Source organism: Manis pentadactyla, chromosome 9, assembly GCF_030020395.1.
Source record: "Manis pentadactyla isolate mManPen7 chromosome 9, mManPen7.hap1, whole genome shotgun sequence".
NCBI classification, from domain to species: domain Eukaryota; kingdom Metazoa; phylum Chordata; class Mammalia; order Pholidota; family Manidae; genus Manis; species Manis pentadactyla.
Window position 1 is genome coordinate 13,062,718 of NC_080027.1, and position 22,056 is coordinate 13,084,773.

Sequence of the window (22,056 nt, forward strand, 5' to 3'; positions counted from 1 at the left end):
ACATGTGCACAGTGTTTAAAATACTGCCTGGCAAGTAGTAAAACATTTTATAAATGTTACTTTGTTTAATCTTCACAGCTGACTCATGGGTCACTTCCTACCTCTCCCTCTGGCCTGTGACCACCTTAGGAACAGGAACCGCGTCCTATTCATCTTTGCTGCCCTGGGACCTTGTATCCTCCTGAACATACAGGATGCTCATCACACTCTTGTAAATCGGCTGAAATAATGCACATAATTTATTTGCCGCCCACCACCACCGCTTTGCATGAGGCAATACCTACAAAAGTGGATAGGCCTGCCTGACTTTGATAGGAAATCAGATCTGCTGGGAAGATCTCTTTGCTCCCTTTCTTCCTTCATCCCTCAAGCCCTGTCCATGAGGAGGTCCTGCCGACTGCACTAGCTCCCTAACTTACTCGGTTTTCCAGCTTCCTCTTTTGCTCCCCAACTCCCTGTATGCTCTTCACACAGCAACCAGAATCAGATTTTTCAAAGCTCAAAACATGCTGTGTTCCTCCATTGTCTAAATCTCCCCACTTCAAAACGACCCTTCCTGTTTCACTTAAACGAAATGTAAATGCCCCGGCTCCAAGGCCCTGCCCTCCTCTCCGCCCGCCTCTTCTTGGCCCTCTCACTTTCCCACGCAGGGTGGCTTTCGGTTTCCTAGGTCTGTCAAGCGGTTTCTAACCTTAGATGTCTGTAGCTAGTGTTCCCTTTCCAGAGAACAATCTTCCTTCGGAAGAATGTTTCCGTATCATTCATGACCCAGCCCTCCAAGGTGAGCCGTTTACCTGCTCCCTTCTCCCAGACCCTCTCTACAGCGTCATCCTTTTATTTTCACCTCCGCCCATACTGCTCAGTGAGTGCGTTCTCAAATAACTGTGCTCATTTGTTTACTTGCCTCTTCGTGATCTCCCTCTATCAGAGAGTAAGGGCTTTGAGAGGAGGGGGCCTCTCTGTCTTATCTGCACAGCTTCATGATCCTGGAACAGGGCCTGGCCCACAAGCAAAATGTTCAGTAACTCCTGCCTGAACGAGCCAACACAGTCACCCACAAACAGACAAAAGATAAATGATGATAACAGTGCAAGAAAGGAAGAGGTTATTGTGGTTTAAAGAAAAGCTAGGGGAAGCAATCAGTGATAACACTGTGTCGTATTGATGCTGCTCCAACTGGAACATGATACCTGAGAGCAGAGAGCTCATCTGTGCCCTCTTTGTTGCTCTGGTTAGAGATTGTGTAATTTTGGTGCCAACATTTCAAAAGACATATGTCAGCACTGGGAAAAGGGCTATTTGAGTGAATGCAGATGGGAAAAATAGCATCTCTGGGGAAAGGCTAAATAATTTAGGATTTTAGGCTAGAAATGAAAGAATGGCAGGGTCTTCAGAACTGTTTAAAAGTGGGTTAGCATGGCCAAGCTGCCAGGTGTTGGGGTGACAATTAGGACCACGAGCCAAACTGAAAGTAACAATCAGCCTGTACTCACTTGGGACAGCAGTGCAAGAGGCAAAAAGAGGCAGCAGCTCCCCAGTGCTCCATTTTCCTCAAGGGAACAGCACCGTGAGGGTCAGATGACAGGCAGATGGGGAGCTGTCTGTTAGGGACCCCGAATAAAAGGCTCCTTCCTTCTTAGTAGTGAAGGGTGTGTCATTAAAGTGGAGATAGTGTCTCAGCCAGCGTCCCCAGTAAGGTCTGGGCAGAGGCGCCTGAGAGATGCTGAGCTGGGGCCCGATAAGGAGGGGTTGGCCTGGGAATGCAGCTGTGCAGGAGCGTGGGGACCCCGGGGTGCCTGAGTCCTTGGGTGCCCCGCCCTCCAGAAAATTGCCCACCCCTGGCGGGTAATGGTCTACTGCCCTTCCTGCCACAATAGGTTTTGGCCTGGAGCCTGAATCCTCTAGCCAGCATCCTTCTGCCACCAAAGCCCCGTCCTTTCCGGAAAAGCCATCCTGTTCGCATCCTACTCCCGTGATCTGGCTCCAGCTGCATCTCACCTGCACCAGAGTCTCTGCCTCCAGATCTCACATCTTTGACACACCCTCCCCATCTCAGTTATTCTAGAATGCCACAAATGACCTGTTCCACTCAATTGAAACCTTTTGGGGTGCCCCACCACCAAACTTGGAAGACTAAAGACTGCTCCCACCACCCACCTCCCCGCCGCCCCGGTAACACTGTGCTCCTTTTTTCCTGGTCAGCCTCCACACCTGCTGCCCCTTGGCCTGGACGCTCCCTCCCAGCTTGTCCCTCAAGCTGCAGCTCAGAGTTCACCTACTCCAGGAGTCAGTCTCCCCAGGCTCTACGGGGCCCCCACACTTTGAACATGCTTTTAGGACAGACCTTATCACGCTCTGCTCATTGTCTATAATGCGCTGCCCAGCAGGGACACCATCTTTGCAAACCTTATCACACAGGAGGCCTGGCTGAAGAGATGTAGTGAAATCAGCAAGTGAACAAATGCCTACTCCAAGTTCTGGCTCCTTTCTGTTTCCTTAGAATGTCCCTAGTCTGCCCCCCATTTCCTGTCAGCACCCTCACACGCAATCTGGGAGCAAAATGATCAGAGCGCAGAAGGTCCTGGGGCAACATTCGGGATCTGTTAGCCTGGCAGAGGGTCCTTACTGTTAATTGGCAGACAGCCCAGACCCCCACAGAAATCAAACAAATCTGAGTTGAAAGTTTTCACCTTTCTCCCATGAAAATAACACCCTGGCCTCTTGTCTGATTAAAAGCTTTATTTCTAGAAGCAGAACTCTTTAACCCAAAGGTCAGGGATCAGCCTGTCTATAAACCCCAAATCCCACTTTCCCAAGTCCCAGCCTCCCTTGAGGTTCAGAAGCTCCACCACCTGGCTTCACTCCTGCAGCCCCCATCTCTGGACCCCTCTTCTCAAGGATGGATGGACCACCTTCGCTCAGAGCTCAGACTTGGTCTCCCAACTTTTCTCCCTTCTACACCTTTCACAAAAGCTCCATTTCCATGGGAAAGACACCAGCCACCCACCTGCCTTCTGAGAGAGGGCGTTTCCATGGGAAACAGGAGAGGAGGGGGCTCTGGCGTCCTGAGGGGGCCTTCACAGGCAACAGAGCCGCTCCACCTCCTCCTCACAGGCATAGAATTTTTCAAATAGTTCAGGAGAGGTGCTATTGCACTCAAACCATCTCCTTAGTGTGCCCAGGGCCCGGAGGGCATCGGCTTTGGTGGGCAGAGACTCGAAGCCATCCTCTCCAGCCCCCTCCTCACCTTCCGTGCCCGTCTCCTCTTTGCATGCTCCAGACACAGGCCCCTCACCCTCCAGATCCACAAAGCGGGAAAACTCCTCGTGGCTCAGCCCACCAGGGGCTGGCGGCATCTCAGAGGCTTTGTCTGGGGACAGAGGCATTTTCCAGGGAGCCAGCCCCTCCTGAATGAAGCTGCTGACAATGAGCTGGGGAGGCACCTTGGCCCAGGCTGCCGCCGCCATGTGCAGAGCATCCAGCCCTGTGACGCCTGCCCCAGCCTCAGCCAGTGAGGTGCCAGCCCTCTTGCTCTGGATGGCAGCCAGCTTGCCCAACAGACGGTGCCGGTAATGGGCCTTAAAGGACCGGACCACGGAGCTAGGCAGGGAAGGCATGATGCCAGCAGCGGACAGAGGCAAGAGCCTCACATGGCAGAGCCCAGGCAGGCCTGCCAACTCCTCTGCCACTCGGGCAGCCAGCAGCAAGGCTACCTGTCGGCCTTGCTGCCCCATGTCCCGATCAAACTGTGCCAACCACTCTGACCAGGGGATGCCCAGGTCAGGGTGGTAGGAGGCGGGCAGAGCCTCACTGCTGACCCCAAAGAAGCACCTTGATGCAGCCTGGAGCCCACTGACCAAGACCCGCCGCTTCTCTGTGCCTCTGCTGTTGGCACAGAGCAGCACCTGTACTTGATCACATATACCCACTCTGCCGGGCACTGCCCGATAGAACAAGGGCACTTCCACACAGCCAAAAAGGTCCTCTGGGGAGAAGTCTTTAAGGGAAAGAGGCAGCTGGGCTTGGGCCATGGGGCCTGAGGAAGGCGGCTCAGGGGGGAACGGAGTTGCAAGTACATGGCGGGCCCCAAAGCCTACATTGTTTCGGCGTTTCCAGCGGACCAGCCAGCCGATGCTGGGCACAAAATCCTGGCCCATGATGTCCGCCAGCTCCTTGGCTTTGTGGAGCAGCATGGGCCCCGTCACGTCCCAGGCCTTGGTCCGGGCAATGTGGTACCAACAGAGCAGAGCCTCGTCGATCCCGCTGTACTTGGACTCCCGCTTGCGCTTCCGCTCGCGGTTGGCTGTGCCGCTGCACCAGTCCGCCAGCAGCTTCTCCTTATTCTTGCAGATGCGTGAGATTTGGGGCTGGGAGACCTGGAAGCGCCGGGCCACCTCTGACTGGGACATCTTGGACTCATCCAGGAGTTCCAGCACCTGGATCTTTTCAGCCAGAGACAGGGCATGAAGCTTCTTCTTGCTGCTCAGCTCCATGGCGTCTTTACGGCACCTTTGGGGGTTGGACACAGCAGGGTACAGGTGGCTGAGACCAGGAGGCATGGGAGAGGAGCACAGGAAGGAAAAGAGAATCTAGGAGGACAGGAAATAGGCCAGTGTGTGGGCAAGGCCAGGGCAGATGGGACTGGGTGGGAGAGGGTGGGGGGTACGCTGGGTCGGAGGAGAGCAGGCTGGCCTGAAGGAAGGGAAGCGGCCAGGCTGGGTGAACACTGGGCTAGGCAGTAATCCGGAGGAACGCCAGAACGGAGCTGGGGAGGCCTGGCCCCCGTCAGATGGAGAAGGGAGTCTGGCCTGGGGTTTGGGGCAGCCAATGAGCAGAGCTGACAGGGCAGCTGCAGACAACAAAGGGGTGTGGAGCGGGGAGGACGTGGGGCTGGGGCTAAAGGGGCAGGTGAAGAGATAATCAAGGCTGGGGGAGGAACCCCTGGGAAGGGGAGGGCATGATGGTCTGGGCAGGATTTGGATGCAGATAGTCGGGGGCGGGGTGTTGGAGTGGGTGCACAGAGTTGGGTGACAGATGTACAGACGACAAAGAGGACGGATGGGGGCTGAAGAAGCGAGTCTGATTTGGTGCTGGGTCCTGAGGAGGTAAGGCTCGGCGGAGACCCTGCCTGGAGGAAGAGTGGGAGCACAGGGCCAAGAGGGCAGGTGCACAGGCGACAAAGGGCAAGAGGGGTGAGGAGGCCGCGGGCAGCGAGAGGGGCAAGGGTGTCCCCCGAGAGGGGGATGGCCTGGGAAGGGTTCCAGGAGCGGGCACGAGTGCCTGGGACCTAGGCCGGCCCGGAGCTGGGCTCCGCAACCTGGGCAGCCTCTCCCCACCTCGACGCGGGGTCCGTCGGCGTGGTGGACGCAAGCGCCCGTCCGTTCGGCCTCCCCACCTCCCGGCCTCGCGGCCTCCCGCTCCGAACCCACCTCAGGCGCTCGTCCCGCGGCTCCCGCCCCTGCCCCGGCCCAGCTCCCGAGCCGCTGTCCGGGCGGCGACGGGAGAGCAGGGGAGGGACGGGCGCCACGACCCAGAGGGCGGAGCGGGCCGAGGGGCTGCGTGGGCGCGGGCGCGCGCACAGCAAGGCCCGGTGCGCGCCGCCCGCGCTGGGCTCTCTCCGGGCTGGGAAGATCGCGGTGCCGCGGCCAGGCTCCCACCCGCCGCAGCCCCGCCCCAGACCAATCAGATTGGCCTTCAGTAGCGTCCCGTCCCGCCCCTGGCTAAGTTTCATTGGACGTGGCGAAGTGGCGGTTCGTCGGTCCCTCCAGGGGGCGGGGCTTACAACGCGAGGCGGCGGCGAGGCGGAGCCAAGCCCGGGCCGGAGTCCGCGGGGCCAGGCCGCGGCTGGGGACCCACCCTCCCAGCCGGACGAGCCTCGGGGCAGAGTTGGGGACAGAGAGAGGACCTGGCGTCCCAAGGGCTTCTAGCCGAGACCCTAGGCAGCCGCAGCCTCCTCATCTATCACAGAGGGTTATATCCCTCACGGAGTGGTTTTGAGAAAATGGATGCAAGCTTTCGGCTACACAAAAGCCGTTACCATGGACAGCGCTGGCCTCACGTCAACCAGCCCAGCTATGGACCAACTACCAGCCTGGGGCCAGTTCTGATTTAGGGCGAGTAAAGACTAAGTTTTATTAGTTTTGGCACCTGTTGGCAAGATTCAAGTTCCTAAACTCAAGATGTAATGTCATTCCCTTCCTTGGTAACCTTCAGTTCTGTACGTACCTAGTCTCTGCAATTAAATGAAGTCATCCTAACCTGCGCCCAGGGTTCTCTACCTTCGCTTTCAGCCTGTTTTCCGGACCTGCCTCTCGCCGCGCCTCACAGCCGAGTGGAAGACTGGGGCCACAGATGAGATCCCGTCTTTTTAACAGGCTTCCTCCCACCCAAACCCTACTGGCTGATGCTTTTTGGCCCCATCCTAAATCCCACTTCTTGCAAACCTTTTTCAACTTTTCTTATGCCTGCTACAACGTTCTAATTTCTTAACTTTCTTTTTACGTTTATTTTCTGGTCCCTAAGACTGCTCAACCACCAAGGACCATTGATTTACTCCCTCTGCTCTGCCTTACTTCCATGTAAAACCATGAGGACAGGGACTCTGCTCTGTTCCTAACAATTCCCACCCCCAGAATACCCTGCTCACTTCCTGAATGCAAAGGCCTAGGCCACTGCCTTCCAGTAGGTAACAAGTGGCTTTCACACTGTTCCAGAAAACCCTAAGGAAACTTCAGGGGGATTGTGATGCTTTTAAACTTTTAAAAGTTTTAGAACTTCAAAATACACTCAGTGAGATACATAAGATCCACTATGGTAGCTGTCAATAGTTGATAAAAAGGAAACCTTTTTGTGCACATACACATGCCAAGGATGGCTGCAATGCTGCACTACTGGCCAAGTGCCCGCACACTGCACTGGAATGAACGAACACCAGGCAAGCAAGGCTGAAGCGCCTCTGCTCAGGCTCACTACTTGTGCAAGAAACTTGCAGGTGTCCCACTGAGGTCTTTAGTCTTCTGTGTCACTAATTCTTTCAAATGTTTCTGGACCCATTTTAAGCACCTGAAATTGGAAGGTCAACTGTTATAAACTTCACCACTTGCATATACAAGTCTAGCAGGGTTTCCTCAGGACCAACCAAAATACAGAAATTATAAGGATGCTAAAGTCGATTGTAACCCAAATTTTGTATTAATCAAACCTTCATTATTTCAAATAATTATTTTAAATTCAGTTTACCTAAGAAATTAAAACTATCTAATTTTTATCTGCTTTACATACTGGGTGGGATTCAGCAAAAATTCTGATTTTGGGGAAAAAACAAACTATTTCACAACATTTAAAAACCATTGCCCTATAAAAGACAGTTTAAGGATGAAGTGACCTTAGCCAGGAAGAGGAATCAGCAGACAAACCATTCAGCAGGGGACTCTGTGTAAAAATGTTTATTTGTACTAATGTTTTAGAATACAGGAACTAAGAAAGCAAAGAAAGAAAAATGACACCTCAACTCCAAATCATAGGGCCTGCCCATGGCCAAGGGAAAGGCCACTTCAGGGTGTCCTGGTATGGACTATCCCCCCACTACTTAATGTTCAGTGTCACCAGGCAGAAAAACTGAGGAATCAGGGTTGAAGACCTTACCAGCTGCTAGCTGAGCGTGCAAGGGAAGAAAGGGATGTCTATGTGGCTTCCCTGTGACTCAGGAGCCAGGATAAACAGCAGGAGGCAGAGGCTCCCAATTCGGTTAAGGGCAGGAGCTGAATGCCCAGGTCTAGGAAGAGAAGGGGATTTCGGAGGTAGGCTTTTTCATCGAGTTAAAAAACAGGCACATTATCCAACATCTCCCTGTGGCCCCCAAGCTTCTGGCCTGGCCCCTTGATACTTCCCCTCTCCCCACAAAACTAAAGGGAATGAGGGAGGCAGAAAATAGGAAATTCCAAGGGTGGGGAATGCTTCAGTCACTAGAGACCGCCTGTAAGCATGTGCTAGTTAAGCACAAGAATCAGGGTAAAGCGGCTACACCCCCTGAAGTGGGGTAGAGTGGGGCAGGACGGGGCCAGGCGGGTGACCAAGAGCGTCCTGGCTCCAGCAAAGGATCCCAGATAGCAGCAACAGAGGACTGCAGAAGCCACTCTGGGGGAAGGTGGTGGCTAGGCTAAGCAGCACGAAGGGCATGGAAAGTTCCCCACAAGCCCGGCCTCAGCCTGCTGAGTTGCTCACTCCCAGCCACTCCCCAGCCTGGCTCATCTCTGGGGGAAGGGGAAACCCTGGGAACCAGAGTGGAGGCAGCCGAGAGGAGGAGCTGCTCCCCACTCTTTCTCAGAGCGGACTGTATGAACCCTGTGATCCCAGGGCCGGGGCCCAAGGCGAGCGGAGTAAATGCACTTCACGGAGAGCAGTGAGAAGCTGGCCCACAGGGGCACCTTGGGGGAGTGTGCTGCTCGGTTCTCCCTGAGGGCCTGGGGCCAGAGGCAGTCAGAGCTGCCACCTCAGCTTGCTGCTGCCAAAGGCAGGTTGGCGCAACCACCCCAAGTTTCTCTGGACTTGTAAAAGAGGAGGAAGGAAAAGGTGGGTATGAAAAACAAGAAAGGAGATAAACAGCCCTAGATGTATCGGGGGAGTGGGGTGGTGGTGGGGTGGCCACATCAAGAGGAATTCTGGTTCTGATAGATGGAAGCTTTCTCCTTCAACAGGTCCAGACACAAGTGGCAGCTCCAACTCCCTGCAGAGGAACATGAGAGGATCAGGATGGGTCACACATAATCCTAATGTGCTGTCCTTCCAATTCCCCACACTTCTCCAGTAGCAGGATCAGTAGCTACGAAGATGGGAGATATTCTGAGTAGCAAAGTTTCATAGTTATCCTAAGCTGGGAGGAACCTCTAGGTCTCCAAATACCATGAAAAGTCATTTTCAGTGGAAATGAAAGAATGACCTGGAGGACTTTTCCAGAACAGACTCCTCCCACCCTGCCTGGTCCCTTGGCCATACCAATCAGAATCTCTAGAAGGAGGGCTTGAGCAGATTAATTTAAAGCATCCCAGCTTCAGACTTGGAATTACGGAAGAACTATGCCTCCTATCATGGCCCAACGGTTAGAATAAAGATCTTGGGTAGAGGCTCTAATGAAACCAGTAAGACAGCTTTCTGTGAAAACCATGGGAAGATGAGACGGGCTTCTCAACATCACCAGGTATCTGAGCAGAGGCTAAAGACCCATTAAAGGAAAAAGGGGCAAACTAGGATGACCCAACCTATTACGACCCAAATCTAGTTTCACAGAAAAAGAAATAATGTCCTTCCTAAGAAAAATAACTGGCTTATACCTTGTTTATTAATATTTATTGTCTGATTCTTCTGGGTTTTTTTTGACAGACAAAATTAGCTCTTAATGCCTTGAAATTATAAGCATAACTGTACATATGTGTATTTGGACATTATTCTGGGGCAAAAGGCCATAGCATTTATAAGCTCTTCAGAAATATGTGACTCAAAAATGTAAGAAGGTTCTTTCTAACCCAAAGGTCAATCAATGCCTCAGGGGTTGGCAAGCTTTTCTGTAGAACAGTCAGAATGTTAAATATTACAGGCTTTGTAAGCCACATATAGGCTCAGTCACATCTTTTCTTAAAACTCCCTTTAAAAATGTGAACATCATTTTTAACTTGTGAACTATATAAAACTAGCTGTAGCTGGATCTGGCCTGTGGGTCCCAGTTTGTTGACCCCTGACCTAAAGCCTAGACCATCTGATGGCTTCTAGGGGATTCTCCCTCAGCTGCCTGCAGCTCTTACTACCTCAGTATTGACAGTACTTCATTCAATAGGAGAGCCCTTCTACAGTTAGTGTTGAATTCTAAGTTGATAATTTGTAGTTAAAAAAATTAAAACACACACAAAAAAAGAAAAAGAAAGTAACAACAAAACAACGCATTACTTCTCCCTAAAATGGATTTATAACTGGGCACAGCAGATGGTAATAGCTGAGTGCTCCCCTGCAGCTGCTAAAGGCCTCTCAGACTTTGTTAGTGGCCTCTTTCTCAAGGGGGGGGGTGACAGCAGTTTGACCTATCTTACCATCAGCTTAATCACGTAGTGGGCCACACCTGTCACAGCTACTGGGCATTCGTGTCCTCCTTAGCAAGCTCTTGAATTTCTATAAAGGAGGATGTCAGCACAGAATCTGGCTGCACAGTGATTTGTTGAGAGGCGGCTACTTTTTGGTGCCATCACTGGACTCGCTGAAGAGCTCCCATAAACTCGGAACATTACTAAGCCAACTACTGGAAGGGTAGAGTGACCCGGTCAGCGTCCAGGTTCAACTCCCTTCTGGATTGGGCAGGGGAAGGGAGGAAACAAACACTCAAATTAATCATTTGAAGAGCTGATACTGAAGCCTCATACCAGAGAAGCTATGAACTGAGTTTCCTGTGCTGGCTGGAGGAAAATCACTCCTTCTGGTAATTTTTCTCTGCTCAGTGTGCGTTCTCTCTCAGGCTGCCAATTTTCTGTGTTTGTAAATGTATCTGATGATAATGTGCAAAACGTTAAATCCCTGAAGATGAAATGCTAGGAAAGCATTCTGAATTGAGTGAAGGCCAAGTGTCTACTCCCTAATTTGGAAGACTCTATCACTGATAAGAAAACTCATTTATTACACAGGTAATTTTCCATGTTACTAATAAAGGAATTGTTCTGGGAAAGAGATCTGGGCAACCTACCTTCAGGAGGCTCAGACATCGACGGGGTGAGACAGTACATATGGTAGCCACGATCACAGTCATCACAAAAGAGCAGCTGGTCCTAGAGAACAGGAAGGGGGCAGGTGGACGACTAATGGGCCTCAGTCAGGCCCCTGGGGGCAAGCGCAAAGGCAGGCTGCGGTGAGCACTGCTGCTGCTCCCAAGAGGGGCAGCACTGGAGGCAGTGGCAGACACAGGAAGCTCTGGACAGAAAACCACTGCTGTCCTCCCCCCACACAGGTCACGGCCCTCTCACCTGGATCCTACCAGACTCCTACCTCATCTCACAGCCTCCACTCGTCCCCTACAATCTGTTCACAGAGAGCAACCAAAGTAGTTTTTTGTAAAGCAGGCCATGCCACTCCCAATTAAGCCCTCAGACCTGACGGTGCCTTCCTTCCCACCTCATCTACCTGCTCTCCCACGACAGGAAGGCTCCAGCCGTCCACATTGGCCTCACTGTAACTGGCTTGTCTGCCTGAGGCCTCTGCACTTGTACCTTCCCTGTAATGCGCTACCCCCAAACCGTCTTGGACTGGCTCCTTTGTATCCTCCAGGTCTCAACACCAACGGCACCGCCTAGGAAAAGCTGTCTCTAATTGTTGTCCAGTCACTCTCTGCCACATTACTAGTTTCATTTTCTTCATGGCACATCATAAAAATGTCACTAATTTCCTTGCTTACTGTTTGTTTGCACAAGAATATAAACTCCACGAAAGCAGGAACCTTATTTGTCTTGTTTCCATCACCCTCAATGCCTAGAATAGCGTCTGACACAAAGTTGGTGTTCGATAAACACCTGCCCACAAATCAAAGTTCCTACTGGGATGCTGGGAAGGGGCGTGCAGGGGTCTTTCTGCCTTTTGAAAGAAAGCTCACTGTACAGGAACTGTGGGAAAAGCAATAAAAGGAGCGCGCTGGGAGGGGCAGGGGCACGCACGTCGTTCTCTGAGGTGCCGCAGATGTTGCAGCACTTGCACTCGATACACTGCCAGCGGTAGGTCTTCACTGCTGCCATCATCACAGGGGTGAACTGCAGGCAAGATGGATGCCCTGTGGGGGTGGGGAGAAGCAAGGTGACTTGGTCGTGACAGTCACGGGACAGCAGGAAGCCGAGCCTCTCGGAGACTGGGCACTGGCTGCAGCGGCCCTCACCCTAGGGCTGCAGGTACCTGAGCGGCCACAGTCTGAACAGGACACCAGCTCCTCAGGCTGTCCTGTCTTCTTGTTGATCTTTGAGTCTCCCAGGCAGAAGTCACAGTAGTTGTTGGGCAAGGCCAATCCATCCGGACCCTTCTTGGCTAAAAGGGGCAAGATAAGACCTCTGATGACACCCATGGGCCTTGAGGCCACTCAACACCCTGCAAGGAGGGGTTTTCGTAACCAGGCCGATTCCTGCTTGCCCACCTCTGACACCGCAACTTACATTTCTGCTCCTCCGACCTCTGGGAAACAGGGGTGGAGGGCTGCGAGTCCTCCTTGTCCTCGCCCTCCTCCTCAGCCAAGTGGGAGTGGGCATAGTGGTAACTGAGGCCTGGTCGGTTCTTGTAACGTTTTCCACAAACTTGGTGGGGAGAAGATCGCAGAGGAAAGTGTCAGGATTCCAGAGAGCCATAACCCCACCCATCCAAGCTGCAGGGCTCCACCTGAGACGCAGGCAGCCACCTTGTCCCCATCCTCTCTGGGTGGAGTAGCCCTTTAGTGACAGCCACCTCCCCTTGGCTAGGAGCATCAGGTCCCAAGGCCCCCCAGCTTCCATGGCTCTTTCCTCTGCTAATCCCACCCCACAGCCACCTCTACTCTTCCACACTGGCTGTCTGGGAGGCTGAGCCCCTGCCCCAACACCACTTGCCCTGCGAACAGTCTGGGGAGCTCCAGGTTAGGAAGGGAAGGGGGTTTCTATATATAATATGGTAAAGAGGAAAAGGAAGGAAGAGACCAAACTTTTTTACTTCTCAATGTGGAGGTTCAATTACCCGGTGTTACCCTAGGAGTCCATCTCTGCCCAATGTGGATAAAAGGAGCAGGGAGTGGCTCTCCTGCGGATAACCTATCAACTGAATATTCTGGAGTAGCTGGCTCCCAAAGAAACTCGAAGACACTCCCGCAGCAGTGCCTTGCCTAACCCCCACCAACCAGCCAGGAAAGCAGATCCCCATGAGGCATCTTGTACTCTTGAGCAGTGGGGGCAACAAGAACCAGGTGCGGTGGGAAGGGAATGGGGAGAGGATGGGAGGAGGAGGTGGCGGGATGGGGGGAACAGTCGCTGACCAGCAAGTGTGTGTTTTGGGGAAGGGGCAGCAGAGGCATGTTTGTAACGGGCTCCGTACGGTGCTACTGCACCCGCCCCGCGCACTGGGCTGAGCGGCGCTGGGGGCTAGTCTGTGGGAGCCAAGCGGTGGAAAGGCAGCTTCTAGACTGCGAGGAGTGGAGCATGACAGGAGGTCCACTGCTCCTGCCCCCACGCCATTCCAGGGGCTTTTGAACCAGCATAGCAGGAGATGAGAAAGGCAGGAGGAACAAGGGAGGAGGGAAAAGGGATAGGAAAAAAGTCTGAAAAGTTGAGAGAGCTACCTCTCTGGGGCGCTTTCGAGGTATGCTTTTGTTTGAAACTATCTGAAAGACAGAAAGAAAAGTCATGAGAAGAAGGCCTTGACACATTTGAGACAGGAGCGGCAGCAGGAAAGCAGAGCAAACGAGAGAGAAACTCCAGCGGCGATGGTGCTCCCAGGGTGGAGGGACAGAAGTGGGGCGAGTCAGAGAGAAGGGGGAGAGAGGGCAGACACTGAAAAACTCAGTGCTGGACTCCTGGGATCCTGGCTGACTGGGCCAGCAGACCTGGATGCCAACTCTGCCTGCTGTGTGCCCCCAGCCAGCACCCCCAACCCAGGGGACAGCAGAAATCTTTCCCAGAGCATGCAGGTCCCATCCATCATGTAGCAGAGGCCAGGACCTCCCAGGGTCTGAGGAAACCAATCAGCAGGCAAGACAAGAGTCCAGGCACTTTGAGCAAGAACACAACCCTCCCTCGTCCTGTGTCCTGTGCAGGAGCTGGGTCTAAAGCAAGCACCACCCACCCACTCGTGAGGCACTCACTGTCACAGGCATAGGGCTTGTCCCGATCCTCCAGGACGGATGCGTCCAACTTCTTACGGGCACTGCCCACACTTTTACCCTGCCAAGAGCAAAATGCTGTCCTTACTAAGGTTTCTAGGCCTGGAGTTAAACTCTCCTGAAGTGGCTGCTTATCTTAGAGCAGGAAAATGGCGAGAAGCAATTGGATGGCAGGACTCTGCAGACTCCCCTGCCCAGGCTGTGAGCAGCACTTTGGCCTCTCACCTTGGATTTCCCCTTGCCCCGACGCTTGGGAGTATCTTCTTCATAGTCCTCGTCATCAAGGTCATCCAGGAAGTCATCTGGTTCTAGGATCCGCTGAGTGGACAGGAGGATTAGGATGGCCAGAAATAATGTACTCCCAGAAGCTCCGTGATGCGACTGACCGGGTCCCTCCCCTCCATGACCAGCTCACCCCTCACCATGGCCCTTCAGTGCCCTACAAGCCCGGCCCTTTTCCCTCCCGTGCTATGGGCTCTCCTTCCTCTGCACCTCTCTTCACCTCGTTCCCCCAGCCTGGAAAGCCTTTCCCACCATCCTCAAGTGGCCTCATCAAACGCCATATTTCCATAAAGCTTTCCCTGATGCCCCAAGTAGCCATGCCCTCTCCTTCTGATCTGCTGCCCTGGGAACACATTGTCAGGGGCTCCCTTCTGACACCTCATATCTTAGATTTAAATTAGAGCTTTGCTGCTTAATTGTGTGGCCTTGTGGAAGTTTTTTTTAACTGCTCTGCTTCAGCCTTGCTGCATATGAAATAGGGACCTCAGTCCCTACTGCCTCAGGTACAGACTGGAGAAACGATGGGAAAGCACTTAGAGCAGCAGCTGGCATGTTCTAGGTCTCACTGTTTTCATGTATCCTGCAGTTTTCTCTTCCCTGTTAGCAGGGACTAGGTCTGCTTCCCCTCTGTAACCCAGGCACCAGAAAACTTTTCTGACAGTGGCAGATGAATGAGAGAGAGTCTGTACCTAGAAGGAAAGGAGTGGGAAAGACTAGATGGTAACAGTGAAGCCAGTCAGTGCCAGCACTAACTTGAGAGTAAAGAACAAGCCAGTCAGTGCCTGGCACTGATGAGAGAACAATGCAGGAACGACTCAAAGGCCTGCCTCTTGGCCTCCAGCTTCTGCTTCCAGGAGTGGCCTCTGATGAAGAGGAGGCTGGTTTCCATCAAAGCTCCCTTAACAAGTGTGAATGTTGTACCTTCCGTGCTCGACTGTTGGTCACAGGAAACTCGCCCAGGCTGTCATCATCAACTCGGGGATCTGGGGCGCCTCGCTTCTCCAGGGGGTCGGTGCGCAATAGAGCCTCTAAACTACTGCCGTCCTGAGAGATCAGTCCCTCCTTCTTCAGGGTCTGCTCTGTGTCTGCAGGCAAGGTCAGGATGAGGTGAGGCTCAAAAGGGCTGAAAGCAGACCACTCTGTCCACAGTACGAGACCAGCCACAGGCCAGTCACTGTCTTCTGGTTTCTGGCTGTCCAGGAAGCAAGACACCCTAGTTCACCTGGCACCGTAACTTATCTGACTTAATCTGTGTACCTGTCCCCTCTATTAGACTGAGTTCTTTAAAGGGAGGAGTCATGGTTTATTTTAGTATCTTCAGAATCTAGCACTGAGCTGGTACATAACAGATGATGAGCAGCCTCTTACCATGCAGCAGCCATGCCGCTGCACAGGAAGGAGTGTGCTTTACCTGGTTTAATAGACGGGAAAGAAAGCCTTGGATCCTCAGGAGGGTGTGCTCGCCGCTTTTTCCGCCAGCGCCGGGCTGGGTAGGAGTATAGCTGCCCAGAGGCCAATCCTATGGAAGGAAGAAGAGAGAGAAGTCAAGCGCTAACCCAGTCCTAGAAAGTATTATCAAACATTTCCTAGATGAGCAGGCCTGCTTGAGTTCTAGAGCGGAGGAGGAATATGAACAGTGAGGATCTGGGGGAAAGGGGAGGGATAGTTTATGGGAAACAAAATAGGTGTAATCTCGGGGACTTTGGCTGACACATAGCTCTCCAGATGCCCAATATCAGCCTCAGCAGGGCAGCCTTGCAGAAAACAAAGATGCTGGTATGAACCTGTCTGCTTCACCCTTCTTGGGCTTCTCATCATAGGAAGACCATACTCATGCAGGGGTGAGCAGCAGTAAGAAAGACTTCTCAACTGGCTTGTCACCTTACACGACGATGCTTCTGCTCCTGCTTTCCACTTGTGCTCCTGAGTCTAGACCCTCACCTGGACCCCGGTGTCGCTTTTCCATCCAGATGTAACAGTTGCTCTGGGCCACTCCTGTCTGCGAGTCCAAGAAAGGTAGGCGTACACTGCGCTCAGCACAGAGGCGGGCATTGTAATTATGGCACTGCTCCATGGCATCTTTGTAGTACTGCTCCCCGAGGCTGCGGGAGACAAAAATCGGGTGTGTGTGTGTACTGAGGAGGGAGCAAGGTGCTGAGTACCTCTCCCCTCTGCCATCTGCTTCTCTAGGAGACTCAAGGGACAGGAAGACTGTCACTTTGGTTCTACTTGACTCCATTTCTGCCTCATGGGATACCAAGCCCCTTCACGAAGCCATGATGAGGAAAGGCACTTTAAATTACCATCAGGAGCACATGATTTCATCATGTGCCTAATCAGACTTAAGTCTAACCCACAAAGAGGGGAAGAAACTAATGTTCATTCTGTGTCTCTCATGAGTCCAGCCCTGTGCTAATGAAGATGTTATTTCTCTTAACCTGCAAGGCTCTGAGAGGTAGAAGCTAGCTCCTTTTTACAAATAAGGAAGAGAGTTCAACAAGGTCTGGTGGACTTACTAAAACATACTTAGCAAACTATGGTATAGAGCTCTATGATGAAATTCTAGTTAGCCATAAAAAAAGAACGAAGTTTTTCATGTACTGATATTAAACCATCTCCATGACAACCAGGAAAAAAAATAGCAAGGTATAGTGCTAAAAAGTGTGATAAGATGCTACCACTGCATCTTACTACACTGATGGACAGTGACTGCAATGGGGTACGGGGGGGTGGCACTCAATAATAAGGGTGAATGTCGTAACCACATTGTTTTTCTTGTGAAACCTTCATAAGAGTGTATATCAATGATACCTTAATAATAAAAATAAAAAAAGATGCTACTACTGATGTAACAAGGAGGTAGAAAAGAAATTATAGGCCTCCAAGAAGAAAAACCAGTCGACTAGGAGACTTCCCCTATATGCCATTTTATATTTTTTGAAGTTTGAACTAGGTATTTAGCCAACTAGTTAATTCCATATGCCAATTTTGTAGTCAGTGGAAAACATCTGAGAATACCTTCTTTCAAGCCTACTTTTTACTGAGTACTATTATACTGATATAAAACCTGTCTGCCCATCTAAGGCCCTTCCTCCATTTTCATATTACCAACGTATACAGGAAAAAACCTTGGGTTCAGAAGACTCAATGTGAAATCTATATCAAAGCTAAACCTTTAAAAGTGCTTTAAAAAGCTGGAAAACTGCACTGTGCTAGGAGTTATCTGGTTCTTAAAAGCATGTAATAGAACCAATCTTGTTCTCATCCTTCACAATTTAACACTTTATTATTGGAGTTTAACTATAACAACTCACATTTATATATGGGAACCATCTTACAATAAGCCGAGGGCAGAGGTCGTTTCTTTCCCACAGTATCCCCAGTACTCATGAAGGTTTCTGGGGCATCTTGGGAGTAAAAAGACCTGCCTTGGCTGCAAGTCACTACATAAACACAGACACTTAGTTAACCCACGCAGACCTCAGTTTCCTCTGCTATAGACGGGGAATAGGACTAGATAAGCTCTAACATCGTATACGAGAGGGAGACCCTTCGCATGAGAAGCTGGAGTTAGTCTCTGTTGCTTATGTTCACAACTTGAGCTATATCAACACATCCAGCTCTGCAATCTGACGGGGGCTTTTCACTGAGCAGCCGCAATAGACCATGCAGGCACAGATTGTATGTTCCCAGCAACTAAAAAAGACACACACCACACACAAGGTAGTGACACCACAAGACAGCCTTGACTCAATGTGCTGTAATGACTGTAATTTGAAGTAGGCAGGAATCTTGTGTTGCAGAGTGGAGAGAAGGGTATAGGCTCACATTTGCTTGCCTTTAGGAGGCAGCCATGTCCTCTCTACACAGAGGAAAATTGGATAAACAAGGCTGAGTGCAGCAGCTCCTTTGTTTCTGCTGATGGGAATTGATCCTGACACTGGAAGTCAAATGGAAGAAAGGGCCAGACGGGCTGAGGCCTGCAAAGTCAGAGCAAGGAGGCTAGAAATGGTTCTGGGGGAGAGGACAGAAGATGTCCTCAAAGCTCTTGTGAGCTTAGTGGGATTTCAGAAGGAGGTGCAAACTGCCGTGTGAGAGAGATGGAAATGAAACAAGTTGGGGGAAGAGAGGACCTGATAAGGAGAACACAGGAGAGAATGAGGAAAGCACTTAAGAACTTAAGGTTCCTATCACAAGAAATTTCATTCTCACAAGAAAGCCAACATTCTCCAGATCTTCTCACCTAACTCAGGTTTCAAAAGCAGCCAGCAGCTACCGCTATTTTATAGTATTATTTAACCCTACTAAGACCCCTTAAAGACTGTTTCAATTCTGACACATTTGGGAGGAACAGAGAATTTCCAAATCGGAAAATTCTTCTCCCAGAACAAGACGCAGTAAGAAAAGATGAACTATTGGCCCTGACCTGATGTTCAACCTCAGCTATCATACCAATCACACCATGATCAAGAGAAGCGCTAGAAAAGCATCTCTCCTGGATGAGAGTGGTACAGGAAGAATGGCAGCGCCCCCCCCCCTTAAATTAAGGTATCATTGATACACAATCTTATGAACGTTTCACATGAGCAACATTGTGGTCACACCATTCACCATGTTATCAAGTCCCCCACCCCAACCCCATTGCAGTCACTGCCCATAAGATGCTATAGAGTCACTACTTGTCGTCTCCGTGCTATACTGAATGGCAGCCCCTTCTTAAAGGGGAAGTTCTGCAGGGAAATGTATTCATTATGGTCCACAGCCCTTTACAGGCAGAACTGAGGAGGAGAAAAGTTGTTTCTCTCATTACTGGTACTCAGGAACCAGGCTGGTGACCCTCAAAATCCCTATAGTTTTTTAAAGATAAGTAAGTCATAAGCAATTTAAATGGGCAACTCCTCCCTTCTAACACTACATGAAAGGGTTGGCAACACTATTTCCCTGAACAAAGTCTTCCAATGTTAAGATTTTCATCACACACCTCTCAAAATCTAGGCAAGTCTGACATTCCCCGAGTACAGTTAAGATATCCAAGGTAGAAGCTTTGATTCTTTTTTGGGAAGCACAAAACCTGCTTAAAACCTCCCCTGACAATGGGATGGGGGGAGTCAACAAAGAGAAAGGCAGAGAAACAAAGAAAGAACATCTGAGTCAGTAAGGACAACTATGTAAATGGTAGATCAACAGCGTCATTTCTAAACTGAGGGAAATGTCAGCCTGGAAAAAGAGTGGGCAGATCGGAAAGATAATAATGTTGGGAGGAGGGGTAGCTGCAAGAGGGAACAGGATGGAACTGAAAGCAAGTCAAAAAAAAAAAAAAAACCCACAAAAGGAGAAGGCACTTAGCTTAATGGAAGTGGGAAAGCATTCTCAAAGAAAAGGCTCCAGGCAGGAGAGGAAAAGCAACTGTACCCTTGAAAAAAGGTTCTTGGGAAGAGTGGGGCTCAGCCCACGACAAACGCACATGAGAAGCTGTGAATCCCTTAGAATAGTTCCCAAACCTTTACCTTGTCATTCAGTCAAAATCCAAAAGCCCGGGCTGTACAACTAAACACCTCTCAATTTTCCTACCCTTGCACCAAGCCCAATTTTACCCACTTAAAAGGAGTGGGTATTCGCCCATGGGGCCTGTACTCACTTCGATCTTCTGCAGGGAGGAGGCTGGAGTTCAATCAAATCCCAAAGCATCTTTAACTCACAGCTATCAAGCCAGTCTCCATTTTCCAAACAAACCATCAACTTTTAACTTTGCTCGAAATCTGCCCAGTAAAGGGTACTGCATGGCTTGGAGATTGCCGACCTAGATGTCCCTGTAAGCTGCAAAGGCGTCCTGGACCGTTTCTGTCCAGTTCCCGTTTTTTGATAGCTCGCACTGACGGGCGCAAAGGCCCTCCCCACTCAAGTCCTTTGCTTCTCAACAAATTCTTCACAAGAATATTTTTGGTCTTGGGTATTGATACTCAACTCGTCGTCGCCACCCCCAAACGCCACAGGGATGTTTAGAACAAAACAGCCCCGCAGTGCTAAACCGCGCAAGGGCTGCTGAGCCTGTTGCACCAGGGCTGGCTGCGGGCAGCCGACAGGGAGGGGTCGGCGGCCGGGCTTCGCGGGGACGCAGGTCGGTCCCGGAGCCGCCCTCGGCCCCGCTCCTCCGGTCCCAGGCTTCTCGGGCGCCGACCGGGACTGGTCTCGTAACGCCACAGGGCGCCATACTCTGGACACCGTAAGCCTGAAGGCGCGCTCAGGGCGCCCAGGTCCCGAAGGAGGCTGCCCGTCAGGGGCTCCCGTGTGCCCCCCTCAGGGCCTCCACAAGTTTCCAAAGAAGCGCAACGTATTCTCGGGAGTCTCCCGTTGCCCTCCCCACTAGGAGTCGCAACATGGCCTTCTCGGGCACGTCCCTCCCTCCGCCTGGTCCCTTCCCGCACCGCCCCCTACTCGCGGGCCCCTTACAAGACCTCCCGGCCTAGGAGAGAAAGAAATGACCACTCACAGCTTCACAACATTTTCCACCACAGCCGCCATCTTCCCTGCTTCTCTCTCTCAGGCCGGGAAGCCCGGAGTCCCCAGCGCGCAGGCGCTGGGACCGCTAGGGAACCAGTTTCCTTGTCCTTCTGCGCAGGCGCTGCCCGGGCGCGCGCGCCCGAGGACGAGCGTCGGAGAGCAAGTTGCAGGCTGTTTGCCCTGGGCAGGGAGCAGAGGGAGCCCCACGCGCAGGCGCGACAGAGACAGGCGCGCGCCCCGAGGCTCCGGCTTGAGCCCCGCCTCTTCTACTTGGCGCCTGAGGAGGTAAAGATGAGGGGGCTGGGCCAGAAATAAGAAGGCGAGAGGTAGGGAAAGCTGGCAGGCCCAGAGGTGGGCTAGATGGAGTGAGACGTCCTGCTACCTCGCTGACCTTTAACCTCCTGGTTAACCCTTTGCTCGCACTCACAGTCCACTTGTGTCCCCAATTATGTGCCCTTTTTTAGGGAGAGGATAATTATGCCCCAGAACTGGGCAGTTCTTTGTCCTGCATATTGGGGCCTAGCAAAAGTTATCTTACCTTCCTGCTACCAAACCCAGCCAACAAATTCACAGGTACCCACTTTTTCCCCTCTTGCTTCCTAGTCCTCTCGAAGCTCGTTCCCTCCGTGCAGGTTCTGAAGAACTTCCTTCGACCATGTATCCCTGTCTCTTCTCTATCACTCACTTCTCCTTCCCTACTGAATCATGCAAATCTGTGTACAAACATAGTTTAATATCCTCTAACAAAATCAGAGCCTTTCCTTCCATTATCACCCCATTTCTTTTCACCCTTTCATAGCATATTTTCTGTGTATATTCTATGTCTTTCGACTTCATTTTCAAGCCTCTTTCTGCCCAGTTTATGGGGATTTTGTTCCCACCAGTTCATCAAAACAGCTGCTAACAAAAACACGAATTGCATTTCAGCAGATTTAGGGGATCTGTTCTCTCCTCATCAGCCTGTCAGTGCCTGTGACACCACAGATCATTCCCTTTTTTGAACTTTTCCGCAGGTCTCTGAGACACACACCTTCCTGGCTGTGCTCCTGTCACATGGGCTGCTCCTGCAGCCTCTGGCTGGCTCTCTGTCCTCTGTTCTACCTGTAACTGTCCGAGTCTGCTGGGCTTGGTCTTTCGTCCTTGTCACATACCTTACTTCATCAGTTCCGGGTGTGCATATTCCCCACCCTCTGCTTCCATTTGAGTACTTCAGACTCATATGACACATCTTACTACAACTGTGCCTTAAAAGTGTGTTTGGTAGGTGAGAGTACCCTGCACGACCCTTGCAGAACAGGTGTCAGTAGCTTAGAATTAAAACCCAGATACAAAACAGGTGCACTTTTACTGCTGGGAACCAAGTGAGGTTTCATTTAACCCTCAGAGGGTATCAGACATAACTCCTAAGCAGGATT

The 22,056-nt window shown here is 51.5% G+C and overlaps 2 protein-coding genes across 3 annotated transcripts; both read right to left on the bottom strand.

Annotated features, from left to right (window-relative positions):
* Nucleotides 1–2,721: 2,721 nt before the first annotated feature.
* Nucleotides 2,722–5,656, bottom strand: TIGD3 (tigger transposable element derived 3). Its single transcript, XM_036928355.2, has 2 exons — nucleotides 5,430–5,656; nucleotides 2,722–4,509 (listed from the first exon to the last, which is right to left on the bottom strand). The coding sequence occupies exon 2, from the start codon at nucleotides 4,491–4,493 to the stop codon at nucleotides 3,078–3,080; it is 1,416 nt and encodes a 471-aa protein (XP_036784250.2). The 5' UTR covers nucleotides 4,494–4,509; nucleotides 5,430–5,656; the 3' UTR covers nucleotides 2,722–3,077.
* A 1,773-nt stretch (nucleotides 5,657–7,429) lies between these two features.
* DPF2 (double PHD fingers 2) lies at nucleotides 7,430–20,773 on the bottom strand. Of its 2 annotated transcripts, XM_036928429.2 has the most exons (12): nucleotides 20,631–20,773; nucleotides 16,082–16,242; nucleotides 15,552–15,659; nucleotides 15,062–15,225; nucleotides 14,084–14,176; nucleotides 13,841–13,919; nucleotides 13,319–13,360; nucleotides 12,171–12,308; nucleotides 11,917–12,045; nucleotides 11,685–11,797; nucleotides 10,724–10,805; nucleotides 7,430–8,725 (listed from the first exon to the last, which is right to left on the bottom strand). In XM_036928429.2, the coding sequence occupies exons 1-12, from the start codon at nucleotides 20,660–20,662 to the stop codon at nucleotides 8,649–8,651; spliced, it is 1,218 nt and encodes a 405-aa protein (XP_036784324.2). In that variant the 5' UTR covers nucleotides 20,663–20,773; the 3' UTR covers nucleotides 7,430–8,648. The 2 variants fall into 2 exon arrangements, with proteins under 2 accessions (XP_036784324.2, XP_036784333.2); XM_036928438.2 differs by lacking the exon at nucleotides 13,319–13,360.
* Between the last annotated feature and the right edge of the window lie 1,283 nt (nucleotides 20,774–22,056).